Genomic DNA, 15,120 nt, shown 5'->3' on the forward strand with positions numbered 1-15,120 from the left:
ATGGGCCTTGAATTCCATATCTTTCCCTCCCAAGTGCTGTAATGGATGTGACTTATCATGGCTGGCTTGGCATTGAAGAAAACTTTGGAGTCGGCTATATCTAGAGTCTAAAAAATTTTAAAGCAGTGTGTCTTTATTATGAAGAAGCAAGTGAAAGCAATTCTATGACCAAAAGATAATTAAATTGATTGAAGTCATAGTTCAAGAGAATACGTAGAAATAAATGTGCTTTATGATATTTTCATATTTATTTTGTGTCATTGCATAGTGTCTTCATGTGTATGCCTATCGTGTGCATGCCAGATGCCCACTGAGGTCAGAAGAGGGCATATGATTCTTCGGAGTTGGGATTACAGGTGGTTTCAGCTGCCACAAGGTGCGGACCCAGGGTCCTCCACAAAAGCACCAACGTCCTTACCCTCTGAGACGTCTGCCTAGGCTCCTGTGCTTAACTTTTACTTTAATCATAGACAAATTGGGATTTGTTTCAACTTCTCATAATTTTCTTTTTATTTTCTCATAATTTTTCAAATAGGAGACTCTTCAGAATCAAAAGGAGGCATTAATAAAGCAACACAAAGAAGCAATGGGAGTTTTTAAAAATCAGGTAATTTTCATGCTGATAGACTAACTGCAGTAATTTTGTATTTTTCTTTCTGTAGTAAGTATTTTGACAAACTATTATCTGAGTACACAGAAACAAAAATGATAATATTATTGATAGCAGGAAATAAAACTACTTTTACTTCTCACTCATGATAGTATAGAGAAATTTGGAAAAAAATGTTTTCTGGTGATGTATCTTTTCTAAATAATTCGGATACATGCTCATTCACCCTCATCCTTTTGTGACAGTATGCTATTGTCTTACCTTTCCCGTGTTTCCCATGCTGCCTCTTTACCAAAGTCAGTTGTTTGAACCATGCATGGTCTATGGATCAACTCACCAGTAATTAAATATATTAAGAGAAAGATGTGAAGCCAGGCAAGGAGGCACATTCCTTTAATCCTGGAGGTAGAAGCAGATGGATCTCTGTGAGTTCAAGGCCAACCTGGTCTATATTGTGAGGTCTAGGCCAGGTAGGGATACACAGAGAGGCTGTGTCTGAAAAACAAACAAATAAACAACAGCAAAACAAAACACCCCCCCCAAAAACCCCTAAAAAACGAAAGAAGATGTAGGGAGGGAGGCTATCCTTATGTGCTATCTGCTGAAGCCTCCATGAATAGCAACCACCAGTAACTGAAAATAAAACTAAAATATTTTAAAGAAATGAAATTATAACCTCATTAAATTGAAATGCATCATCTTTGACTTTCTCAGATTTATCTGTACTCCTTAGGAAGGTACCCCAAGATACAGGTTAGCCTCTGGAAGTTGTTCCTTATATTCCTGTCCTCAGTATTTCTCTCTTTTTAATCTTTATTTTCATACAAGTGTGTGTGTGTGTGTGTGTGTGTGTGTGTGTGTGTGTGTGTGTGTAGAAAAAGAAACACACGAAGAAATAAACCTGTGTATCAACATCACTAGTTGGTTGAGGTTAGTGATAATTACATCTTGGGATGAACTGGTTTAAACAAGAAAACTTTCTTCATTTAATTTGCAGTAAGTCTAACTTGAGTTATGAGTTTTAACTGAGGCGTAAGAAAGCAGAAACCCCAGTGTAACAGTGTTCTCTAGACCATGACACCTGCGTCTTTGCCCTCACCAGAGACTGGGCCCAGGAGAACATCCTGACAACTGAGGGTGCAGGAGACGCCTGCAGATCCTCATGCTTGCTTATTTCCAGGGCCAGAGCCTGATCGCAGGGCCTTGCACATGGAGAGAAAGCTCTTTATCACTGTGCTGCATTTGTAGCCCTGTGTTTATTTTAAGTAAAGAACTCTTGAATGTAAATGAAGAGTGCGGAAAAAGAGAGACGTCACAAAGAAAAAATATTGCTAAAATCATTAATGCTGATTAGAATATTTTATTTTTTCCTTTGAAATATTCACTTTTATCTTGCTATTTTAAAATAACATTTTTTGGGGGCTAGACCTAGCCCCCCCCAATACATTTGTAGCAAATGTGTAGCTTGGTCTTCTTCCCTAACAAGTGGAGCAGGGGCTGTCTCAGTCTCTATTCCCTACCATTAGATCCCCGGCTCCTACCTGGACGGCCTGGTTGGGCCTCAGTGGGAGAGGAAGTGCCTAACCTGCTGGAGCTAGATGTCCCAGAGCGGGTGGTACCCAAGGGGGGTTCCCCTCCTCTGAGGAGAAGGGAGGGGACAATGAAGGATGGAACTGGGAGGAGAGGAGGAAGATGAGGGCTGTGAACAGGATGTGAAGTGAATAAAAAGAAATAAATTATTAAAAAATAACATTTAAAAAATAAAGGTAATTATTTCACTATGATAAGTATTTAACAAACAAGTTAAGTTATGATAAGTATTTAGCAAACAGGATATAATTACTGCTCATGCAATACAAATGTTACGATTTCATAAAATTACACCTTTAGAAAATGTTACATGCTGCTGCTTAAAAGTATATAGTAAAACCATTAGATATTTAAGATTTTTGGAGGGTTAAACCAAACTTCAAAGAAATGATTGGTGTTTAAGTGATTTAGTTATCTACGTGCTATAGTGATTGTCTTTCCTTCTCTTTCATATATTTATATTTTCTGAATGTGAGAACATGCTTAAACTGTATGTACTTAATATAGAAGTATAAAATACTTTACTGATTGATAGAAATCACTGTTAAAAATTTGCTTACCTGTTTTTGATTTTAAAAACTGACCAGCTGCAAATGAAGATGTATGCCTTGGAAGAAGAAAAGGTAGCTATTATTTTTCAAAATAACTTAAAACATAGTTAAATGAATTTATCATCATTGTTTACTATAATAAAAGTGAATGTTAGTAATAAAATAGTGGAAATATTGGTTGATTAAAATCTTACAAGCAGAAAGACCTGAGTTAATTTTGTGAGTTGATGTTTGTGATTTTATGATTGAGGCTATTCAGGCCTAACAGGTGGGAGGATTTTACGTGGGAAAATTAGGGCTAGAACTCAGGCTTCTTGAGCATCCAAACTGACATTACTCCCTTCTACCTGTTTCTATGAGCCATGGGCTAGTGCAGTGGTTCTCAACCTGTGGGTCATGGCCCATTGGGGATTGCATAGCAGATATCCTGCATGTCAATATTTGTGATTCATAACAGTAGCAAAATTACAGGTTTTTTTTTTTTAAGATTTGTTTATTTATTTTACGAGTACACTGTAGCTGTCTTCAGATACACCAGAAGAGGGCATCAGATCTCATTACAGATGGTTGTGAGCCACTATGTGGTTGCTGGGAATTGAACTCAGGATCTCTGGAAGAGCAGACAGTGCTCTTAACTGCTGAGCCATCTCTCCAGCCAAAATTACAGTTTTGAAGTAGAAATGAAATAATTTCATCATCGAGAGAACTGTATCAAAGGGTTGTAGCATTAGGAAGGCTGAGAACCACTGCTCTACTGCCTTTTCAGTGTGGGCACCTGCTTTAAATGTAAAATTATTGAGATGATTTGCATCTGGTTGCTAGCCAACTGGGAGAGGAGACATGACTTTGAACAAATCAAGAACTACCTGACACTGAATATATTCTCATGGTAACATAGTTGATATGTTTCTTATTATGGCAATGGACGTAGAATTTACAATATTAACTTATAGACATACTCTAAAGCAAGAGACTTTTAAAGGGAATTCTCCCTTATCTTTATATTCATGATGTAAATATGCCTATACTTTATTATTTAGAAAACATTTTACCCTTTGCATCCACAGTTTTGTTTACATGGATCAACTTGCCACTAATTGAAAATATTAGTTAAGAAAAATTGCCTCTATACTGGATACATAGATTTTATTCATGATGTCATTCCATAACTAGTACTTTAAAACAGCTATTTGTATAGAATTTATTTTGTATTAAGTATTATAAGTATCACAGAAAAACACACATGGTATGCACTCATTGATAAGTGGCTATTAGCCCAAATGCTTGCATTACCCTAGATGCACAGAACACATGAAACTCAAGAAGGATGACCAAAATGCGAATGCTTCACTCCTTTAAAAGGGGAACAAGAATACCCTTGGCAGGGAATAGGGAGGCAAAGTTTAGAACAGAGGCAGAAGCCTCTGTTCAGAGCCTGCCCCACATGTGGCCCATACATATACAGCCACCAAACTAGATAAGATGGATGAAGCAAAGAAGTGCAGGCCGACAGGAACCGGATGTAGTTCTCTCCTGAGAGACACACCCAGAATACAGTAAATACATAGGCGAATGCCAGCAGCAAACCACTGAACTGAGAATGGGACCCCCTTGAAGGAATCAGAGAAAGGACTGGAAGACCTTGAAGGGGCTTGAGATCCCATATGAACAACAATGCCAAGCAACCAGAGCTTCCAGGGACTAAGCCACTACCTAAAGACTATACATGGACTGACCCTGGACTCTGACCTCATAGGTAGCAGTGAATATCCTAGTAAGAGCACCAGTGGAAGGGGAAGCCCTGGGTCCTGCCAAGACTGAACCCCCAGTGAATGTGATTGTTGGAGGGAGGGTGGTAATGGGGGGAGGATGGGGAGGGGAAGCCCATATAGAAGCGGAGAGGGAGGGGTTAGGGGGATGTTGGCCCGGAAACCGGGAAAGGGAATAACACTCGAAATGTAAATAAGAAATACTCAAGTTAATAAAGATAAAAAAGTATTATAAGTAATCTGGAAATAATTTGAAGTGCATAAGAGAATGTATGTAGCTTATGTGCAAACACTATGCCATTTTGTATATACAGGATAAGCATCCTGGGGGTTTGTTATTTATAGAGGGCCTTTTAGACTCTTTTTTTTTGTAAATTCTGAGAGGTGCTTGCATAGTCTATGTAAGAACTTAATAATTATATAATATATATATATAGGGTCTCTTAGAAGTGTTCTCATAAATTGAGTTGTCAAGTTAAAATATTTTATGATAATAATATAAAGGTTATCGCAGTACTGTGATGTTTAAAAGCTGTTGGAAATATAATTTTTTATGCAGACATAGGTTTAAAGTCTGTGAAGTGTTAGGTTTAAAGTATAGGTTTTGGCTCTTGAGCTCTTCTATTTTCTTCTTTTATATTTACTAAAAAGTTTTGAAGTGTGATTTTTCTTAAAGGGAAAATACAAACTTGCTACAGAAATCAAAGAAAAAGAAATAGAAGGATTGAAGGAAACATTAAAAACACTACAGGTAAAGTAACTTACTGTTTAAAAATCAATCTTCTATTTTAGCATTGTGTCAATGAAATACCCTTCAATATGTTAGCAAAGCTAATGATATTTATATAACATTAAATTACATAAGACTTGGGGTTGGGGATTTAGCTCAGTGGTAGAGCGCTTGCCTAGGAAGCACAAGGCCCTGGGTTCGGTCCCCAGCTCCGAAAAAAAGAACCAAAAAAATAAAATTACATAAGACTTTTGCATAGGTACCATAATTTGAAATTTGAATTTTGTTTTATATATACTGTATTTTAAATAGCATATACACATATTAAATAGAATGCAGCTATACATACTTCATACTTGTTAGTCACTGTTTATTGCTGTGAAGACACCAGGACCAAGGTGGCTCCTATAAGGAAGCATGTAGTTGGAGGCTTGCCTACAGTGTTAGAGGTTAGTTCATTATAATCGTGGTCATATATAACCAACACCTTCCAATAAATCTCCTTTCCTATTGCTAGTTGTGCGTCTGTTTAGTGTCCCACAGAGTTTACCATCAACATAAGTTTTGAACTGACTCTCAGAGCCTGGTGAGCCAGGTGGAAATAGTGGCTATCCACCTGGACATCATTACCCTCCTCTCCTAAAACCTGTCGATTGTCAACAGATTAACAGTATATGGTTGCCCTGGAGTTCTTCCCTGTCCCATAACTGATTGTTAGGAGAGCCTGGAGATCTAGTGCCAGTGTGCACAGCTGATGAGTTGGTAGTTGCTTTAGCGGTGTCCTGCTTGCAAGATGGGATCTCACAGCTTCTCTCCCGATCCTCCAGCTCTTATTTTCTGCCTCATCTTCTGAAAAGTTCTCTGTACCTTAAGGGGCTTTCTGTGGGTATAAGCATAGATGTTTAGGGAGTGGTTTGATGTTAGTTCAGCTACACAAGTTCTGCATAGTTCATTAAAATAAACCTCTCATCTGTGCCAAGAGCTTCAAGTAGTTTTTCTTTGCTGTCTATCTGTCTATCTGTCTGTCTGTCTGTCCATTGTCTCACTATGTAGACCAGGCTGGCCTCAAACTCACAGAGATCTGCCTTCTTCTCCGTCCAGAGAACTGAGATTAACAGCATGCACCACCATGCCTGCCTTGATTTGGGTTTTTAATTTGTCCCTTTGTTTAATTATTGCCATGAATAAGTTTATATTTTTATGGCTTTGGGAATTTAAGTATGTCACCTGTACTATGTCACTATCAAGACGAAACATGTCCCTAGACCTAGGAAATAGGTCTAGGGCATAGGAGAGGGCATTACCACTCCAAGTTACCACTCACTCATGTTTTATTCTGTCTATATATTCAATTTTATGTTAGATCTTAATGTTGTAAATTTATCTTTATAGCACACCATGAGATATTTATCATATTCCATATTTTCCAAATTGCTACACAGTTGTATTAGGTCTATTCAGAGTCTCTTCAAGGTATTAGGCAATTTTTATTTTGGACTTCCTTTGTTACCTTGAGATAACAAAGTATAGAAAAATTAAATACAAAATGTTGGTAAACTTTAAGACAAAAGAAACATTCAATAAAAAGAAGAGAAAATAGAAACCACAAACACTAAAGCTATTATAAAAACATCCTTTCGGTCCTAATTTATATTTTTAATTTTTTTTCTTTTTTGGGGGGAATATATTGAAAAAAGTATCATATTTTCAACAAGGAGTATAGTAATTTTGACATAAGTAATTTATTCTTTTTAGATTGTTTTAGTTGTTTTCATATATACACCACCTAATTATCTGGAAAATGTAGAGTATTTTCAAAACAAAAGAAGTTCCTTCATGTGACCTACACTTGAATAGGTCTAAGGACATGTTTTGCCTTGATGGTGACATAGTACAGGTGACATACTACACAACACCTGCTTTGTTACACACGTCGCATGGACAGAGTAGAGCAGGAAGCGTCACTGTCAGTCCATCTCCCCGACCCCGACTTGAAGAAACTTAGGTAAGGATTTGACACAGACCCATGCTGCAAAGGCCTGTTAATGCAGAGCAACTCCCCTGCCTCTTTCCATTCTGGTTACTTAATGTCCTTCCTCTCTGTCCTTTCATAAGATTCTAATTACCAAAAATAATCAGATAGTGCCTTTTATTGTGGAGCTCATATCAAGTGGTTCTAACCACCAAATTTCAAAACAAGCTAAAGCAGAAAACCAAATGCCCAGAGAGAGAAAGAACAAAATTGTTTTCATTGTAATAGATTATTTATTTGAATACACTCCATTTCTGTATAAGCATGATACTTAGTTGATTTCAAAGAGAGGATTACTTAACAAATCAGACTTTCCTTATCAAAATGTTATTTTCAAAGGGCTAGATAATTTTCTGGATTAATGGTTTCTTATATCATATTTCTTGATCTTTAAGTAAAATGAGGAAGTTGAACAATATTAGTATTTCCCAAACAAGATCATTTCTCTTGAGTAATAAGGTGTGTCCATTATTACTCTGTGTGGTAGGAGTACATGAGAAGAGGAGTTGACTCTCTAGAAGCATGAACAGGAGATAGGTCGCCTGATCAAACTGGATTGCAGCCAGAAGATAGGTGACTTCTATAGCTCTATTTCACTATTTTCTCACTAAATTTAAACTTACTGGTTTTATAGACAATAAGACACAATTCTGTCAGGTTTGAAGTCATATTTAATAAGTTTCTCTTTCTGCTATTGAAACTTAATGGTCTTAGGCCTCATGCAGACATATCAATGAAACATAACAGAGTTCTTGGAGTTGTGCTATGTGTATGTATTGATCCATGGATAAGGCTTAGCCATTTGAATAACATTTTATACAGAGGACAGAGGACATGTAGCAAAAAGGTCCTAGACTATACCCTCATCGATAAATGACCCTGGAGCAGTGGGGAATTCACTCTATCAGCACAGTGAAAGAAGCCACAGACAGGAAGAAAATATTACAGAAGGCACTCGTACTGCAGAGAGCTAGTCATTACATACAGAGATAGATATAGTAAAACCCAATACGAGAAAAGCAAGCAACCCAAATAAAAAAATACATCCCAGATCATCATAAAGCCTTACCAAAGATACACAGAGACGTGGAATATACACACCTGGAAGATGGTCCACATCATATGCCATGGAGGAGCTCCAAAGTAAAGTATCACAAAGAACACTGGACGTCAGTTGGAACAACCAAAATCCAGAACACAGATACCAGAAAGTGCTGTCAGGCATGGGTAGCAACTGCAATGTTCATTGCTGTGGAGATAATTTGACCATTTCTTACAAAATTAAATATTTTTAAAAAAATCAGAGGAGAAAAAATAGCATGGAACACTTTTTACCATAGTGGAAGTATTCTGTGTGGTGCTGTTTGCCCAGCCCACAGACTGTTCAAGAGTGAGTCCTGTTATAAACCGTGGACTTCAAGTGGTAATGTGTCATTGTAGGTTCAGTAATTGTAACAGGCACATAATTTGTGTGTGGGAGGGGAGGAGAGGAGAGAAGGGAAGGAGAGAAAGAGATGTTAATAGTTGGGGGGTTGCTCATGTGTGAGAGCACAAAGTCTATGGGATATTTGTACTTTTCTCTGAATTATGCTATGAAACTGAATATAATATATATATCTATATATATTCTAAATCTTTAAGAAGAGACATATAGCTTTATTAGTGGAATTATAATAATTCTTATTACCAAAATATTTACCACCCTCCCAATTTTATATAATTCAAAGTGTTTTTGAGATATGAAATTAATATTTGTGATTTTAAAAAAGTAAGCTGTGAAGACTTCACGTTTTACCTTCTCCAATAATCTCCATCTTTTCTCCTTTCCATTTTCTTAGATACATTTTGAATCCTCTCGGTCTATCTCACATGCCTTTGTGCTCACACACTCTTTCTCTCTGTGGGCTTGCCATATCTTATGCAGTTTCTTTACATTTATCTTCTAGTTCACTAATTTTTCAACTATGTTTTATTTGTCATATAACTTACCCATTAAGTTTTTCATTTTATAACTGCATTTCTGTTTTATGGAGGTTCAATTTGGTGCACTTTCAAATCTCCCTTTTTTATAGTGTCTTATACTTTTCTCATGCTTTTTACTTTATCTTTTATGTCTTTAATCATATAAAAATAATTTTATATCTTTGAGATTTTTATCTCTTATCTCTAATTATTGGGGGTTAAGGCTTCCTGTTTGCATGTCTGCCTGCTGAGTTTTCCTCTTGGAGGTCCTTGTTTTTGATGTGGCTCATAAATTTTAACTTGCTAGCCCTCTTCACAGGAAGTACATTTTCTGGTGAAATTATGTCATATAACTTTTCCTACAGAATTCATTTATGATACTTTCTTTTTTTCTGAATCTTAAAATGTCAGTGATAATCCCTGGTTTGTGTATATGTGCAGGCAGTGTGTCTTGGGTCTTTCTATGCTTAGTGCTACAAGTTTAGGGTTTCAGTTTGCCGTGGGATGACGTTTATTTTGCAATAGAAATATAATAAAAAAAACAAGCTTCCTTGTGTTGGCATAACTGAATGTTTTTTGCAATTAAGAGCAGCTCATTGCACAGTGTACTGGGCTACAGAGGATATTTTTCATACAGTATATGATGTCCTAGCCTATCTGCCATGCCTCCCTCTCCTCTCTTAGTTCTCTTTATTTCCTGTTAGTTGTTCATGTTCACCTTGTTTCACATCTTTCATGTCATATATACTTTTGATTTTATGTGTCTCTATAAAACCTGTGAACCAAAAATGAAAGGAAACCTATGATATTTGTCTTTCTGAGACTGATTTAGTTTACTTAATATGATCATCTCCAGTTGTGTCAATTTTCTTGCAAACCATATTAATTTAATTTTTATAGCTAAAATCTCCACTTTTTTTATTTCAAGATACTTTATTTTCAAAATGGCTCACAACATAAGCTTTTGGCCCATTCTGCCAATGCACAAGCTACAAATGCTTGCTCAGCAGCTCAGGGGCACTCATTAGTATCATGTCTGAAAAGTGAATAGAAGTCCATATAAAATATTCAAAGTTTCCATAGGAACACAGTAAGTGTGACCTCCACCTCCTAGCCTTTCATACTGCATTGCTGCCAACCCTACTCTTACAAAGACATTGCAAACTAGCAGTGATTAAGTTAAATGCTCCCCAAATGCTGTAACTCAAACTAAACTTGCAGGTAAGAGCTACAAGAATGGCATCTGCACATTGATACTGGCAGAAGCACAGGCTGCAGGGTGACAATCCATCCTGCTCTCCTGGGCACAAGACATGGGCAGAGTGCCAACATCCTGCTCCTCCATTTCTGGCGGGAAGCCATGGCTCTGGATCTGCTTCATGAGTTGCCATATTGGCAGTGACATTGCATAGTAGATATTTGGCCTCTGGAACCCTTTGAAAGTAGAAGCAGCAGTTCTTTATCTAGTCCTCTGTTGGCAGACACCTGGCTTCATTCCATAACTTAGTGAACATGGGGTTGCTGCATAAACATCGATGTGCAAGTATCTCTGTGAGATGTTTATGTGGGTCTTTCAGGGTAAATACGCAGGGTAAATATACAGTGGGGTCATATGGTAGATACTGATTCCATAGTATCTGGATTAGTTCACATTCATACACATAGTGTGTAAATGTTGCCCTTTGTTCTTATCCTTGGTGTGTGTGTGTGTGTGTGTGTGTGTGTGTGTTTGTGTGTGTGTGTGTGTGTGTATGTATGTATGTATGTGTGTGTTTAGACAGGGTCTCATTGTGTAACCCTGGCTGGGTTGGAACTTACCATGTACACAAGGTGGTAGTCTTGACTTCACTGAGATCTGTTTCCTTCTGTCTTCTGAGTGAGTAGATTAATGATGTGCACCATCATGCCTGGAATTGTTTGTTTTCTAAATAACTGCCATTCTGGCTGGAGTGGGATGATATACTTTTGTGTTTCCGATAGTTAGCAAGATTGAACATTTTTATATTTTATTGGCCATCTGTACTTCATCTTTTAAGAACAATTTGTTAATCTTATTAACAAATATTTATTGAGTAGGTGATTTGATTTTTTGATAGTTTTTTGAGTTCTTTGTATAGTCTAGATGTTAGTCCTTTTAAAGATACATACCTAGCAAAGATTTTCTCCCATTTTGTAGGCTGTCTCTTAATTCAGTTAATTGTTTCCTTTGCTGTGTAGAGATGCTTTAACTTTGTGGGATCCTATCTGTCAGTAGAGATGCAGACTGGTTTTGTGCTTTTGTACACACTGTGTTCAGGCGGTTGCCTCCTGGTGTTTTGCCCTAGGCTGAGGATTTAAGTGTGCCAATTATCCAGGAGAAAGTACACTGTTGCTTTATGGATAGAGAGGTAACTTTCAGTCTTGCATTTGCCACATTTTATTTATATATTATTTATTTTATTTATATTTAGTTTGGGTTTCAATATTATTCAGAAACAGATACACTTATGTTTGCTAAAAATACATATCATCTTTTAATGACAACTTTAAAATTTTTACTTTGTATTCTCTAATAGTTTTATACATGTAAATAAATAATTTTAGACATTATGCCTTTTTGTATAATTTACATAGTTCTCAAGCATGAACTTTGCAGATGACAGCATCATGTTGTAATGTCATGCAGAGTAAATGTATGCTTTCACTATTTGTATGAATGGCTGGCTGGTTACAATAACATACATTCCCAGCATCGTCTCTGTTCACTGCTTGGGCTGACTTAAATCAGAGAGAGCCTTTACAACAGCAGTCAGCCTATTTGCTTGAAGCCTATTTGCTTCCTTATGAATTTGCAAAAATATAATCCCTACCCCAAATTACCGGACTCACAGAGATTTTCATTTTACCATCTCTCAGGTTATTTTTGTCTGTTTTTCCTTTTTACTTACTTTTTCCACATGAGCTTTCTGGTTCTTTGAAACGGAGAAACAAAAAGAGGCTATTGACCATGTTAAGCACTTTGAACTTGTTGAAGTATTCTTTCTTCTATTTCAAGCCATTAGTCAAAAGGTACTGTTTCAGGAAGGTCTTTCCTGACCATACAATGAAATTTCTTTTCCTGATTATTTTTCTTTATTACTTATCAATATTTAAAGTGTCATGTTAACTTACGTATATTACTTAATTATTTCTTCCTCACAGTAAAAGTGGGCAAGCTTTTCCTGGGTCCACTGTTATTACACTAATCCCTACATTAATACACTTTTCCTGACAGTATCTCTAGATACTGAAGAAGTGACTTACACATAACCTATTCTGTTAAGGTCATAGCAGCTGACTAAGGCATTTGTTTCATAGACAATGTGAAGCAGTTATCTTATTTTTCTTAAAGTTTAACAAATGTTAAGTATATTGAAGAAAATGAGAATTCACACATGGCTGGTTAGAGTTTAACTTGGTCAGCTATTCTGGAGGGATAAGTAACATTTTTTAAAAAATATATCCAGTGTGAGCTGGCCTGCCAGAAAAATATGAAAAAAAAACAACAACAAAAAAACAAAAAACAAAAAAAAAACCAGGGTGACACTTGGTTAAGGGAAGGCTCAGAGATGAAGGGCTTCTGCTTCTGACTGGAAACAGAGAACCAGTGTGCACATCATCTCTAGCCCCAGGGATTTGGAGATCATGCAGCAGAAGCAGAAAAAGGCAAATGAGGAAGATGTGAAAGCCGGTCGATCTGTGTCCTTCACCTGTGCTCTGGAACCGGGCCCAGCCTCCCAGTTCCTTCCTGTAGTGCTCACAGTCCCAGCCCTGGTGAACTCCCTTGCCCTGAGACTGTAGTGGCTCCCTTTCGTGCTCCTCCCTTTCAAGTAGCTTCTCTGTCTCTCAGTATTCCTGGGAGTGAGGGGCTGACCCCTTCTGAGTCCAAAGTACACAGGTAAACAAGTAGAAGCCCTTAAAGGGGAAACACACACACACACAAAGTAGCTTTGTAATTTTTTTAAATAACAAACTTAAGGAATTATGCTTTTTGAAATGTATTCTACTAAAATAATTAACTATAAAATTCAAATATAAGCATATTACAGAATAATTCAGAATACTAAAAATCTGAAAACTAGGCAAACTACAAACCTGAGAGGGATTAGGTAAGCTCTAGTGAAGTTAAATGTTGGCATACTATGTTGTATATAACAGTGACAAGCTGTAAGAGTCTCATAGAATAGGACATAGATTGCTATTATAGCATATCAAATTCACCAAAGCTCTGGAAGTACTAGAGTATTTAGGATTCATTGAGGCATGAGGTTTTTTTTTTTTTTAACTCAATAATTTTTTGTCTTTTGTTTATTTGTACTTTCCTATTTCTTCTAATGAACAGTGAATGTGAAATGTCAAACACTACCAGGTGCTGTCTATCACATTTTTAAAAGTAGTCATTCTTTATCATAGTGTAGTACTTATACTTACTGTCCTTCTACTGCTACTGCACCAGAAAAGACACCCTTACAGCCAGGGATCTGTTTCATTTGTGCTGTATCCCAGGAACATATGTAGCGATAGTAGGCCTGTAAATATATGTTAACAGAGGCGATGGATGTATTTTTTGAGACAGGATCTCAACTGTGTAACAGAAGCTGGTCTTGGTCTTTCTGCCAAGAGCTGTATTTATAGTCACACGACACCATACTGGCTTAAATGCACTAGTGTTGTAAGAAAGAGAGCTGCTGTTGAAAAAACAAAACCAAACAACTAAATACTGTAATAAGACATAAAGGCCATAGTTGGTAGCAAGCAGTTTTGATGTCAAAAGAAATTTATAGTAAAGAATTTTAATAGAAAATTTTCTCCATTTTTTCAAGGTTTCTCAATATTCTTTACAGAAGAAAGTGAGTGAAATGGTAAGAAAATCACACCTTTTTACAACCTAGGACAGTACACAAGATCGATGGTAATGTTGTAATGTAATTTGAGACTTTTAGTTATAAAGTAGAGTAGTTGCTTCTAGATAGTGTTACAGTTTAAAGGACTGCCACAATTTCAAAGAGCTTAGATAAGTTTTATAAATTTATTTGCAGATTTCTTAGTGCTTACATATTATAGAATAAAGATATGTGGCAGCGTTCATCCTTTGTTACTCTACATTTAGTATATGGTACTTGTTATTGTTAAGTATTGCTGTTATTTTTATTTCTGTGCACTTAAAAATTAGTATTTACTTTTCATAATAATATCTCATGGAATACTTATTTTAATGTTTTCCCTTGAGGCTGTATTTGATTCAGCAAGGTGTGTGTGTGTGTGTGTGTGTGTGTGTGTGTGTGTGTGTGTGTGTGTTTATTTGAACAGAATTGTCACTGTATCTACTTAAATGTTCAGAAGGCTTCTTGGCTGGGCTTATGCTAGTCTAGTCTTCATTCTTTGGAATAAACTGTAAAGCAAGTAAAATTAATTTTTGAGTATACTTTTCTACCACATAGATAGTAAATGAAGATCATTGCTATAACATTGAACACTGTATTAAATATTTTGCTTCTTGAAAATGTTTTGAGGTGTTAAAAATGAAAGAGCTCATAGAAAGATTGTTAGGCTCGATTGAATAAAAGATGTGTAGATTCTGTTGCTACTCAGCTGGAGAGAATAAAGATAATATTGTCGGACGATTTTAAAGTGATTTTAATTAAGAAGCTGAAAAACTAGGTTCCAGCTTAGCTGTAAGTACCATGACATTTGTGCTGAAAGTCATCTTCAACGCTACAGTGGTTTTACACAAAATATAGAGAAATTGAATAAAGTGCCCTTCGACCTGGGAGATAAGGCTACAAGTGAAGGTTCAAAGGCCATAGAAAATGTATTTTATTTTATTCCAGCTCAAAATTTCATTAAACAGATACTCA

General features: G+C 36.5%; 1 protein-coding gene across 1 annotated transcript in view; it reads left to right on the forward strand.

Annotated features, from left to right (window-relative positions):
* Window positions 1-15,120, forward strand: part of Ccdc73 (coiled-coil domain containing 73) — a 94,614-nt gene that overhangs the window by 22,601 nt on the left and 56,893 nt on the right. Inside the window, exons 3-6 of the mRNA XM_032903842.1 lie at window positions 536-607; window positions 2,788-2,823; window positions 5,197-5,271; window positions 14,086-14,124. Of these exons, the coding sequence (XP_032759733.1) occupies window positions 536-607; window positions 2,788-2,823; window positions 5,197-5,271; window positions 14,086-14,124 (222 nt within the window). The remainder of the gene's footprint in view (window positions 1-535; window positions 608-2,787; window positions 2,824-5,196; window positions 5,272-14,085; window positions 14,125-15,120) is intronic.

Source organism: Rattus rattus, chromosome 5 (genome assembly GCF_011064425.1).
Source record: "Rattus rattus isolate New Zealand chromosome 5, Rrattus_CSIRO_v1, whole genome shotgun sequence".
NCBI classification, from domain to species: Eukaryota; Metazoa; Chordata; class Mammalia; order Rodentia; family Muridae; genus Rattus; species Rattus rattus.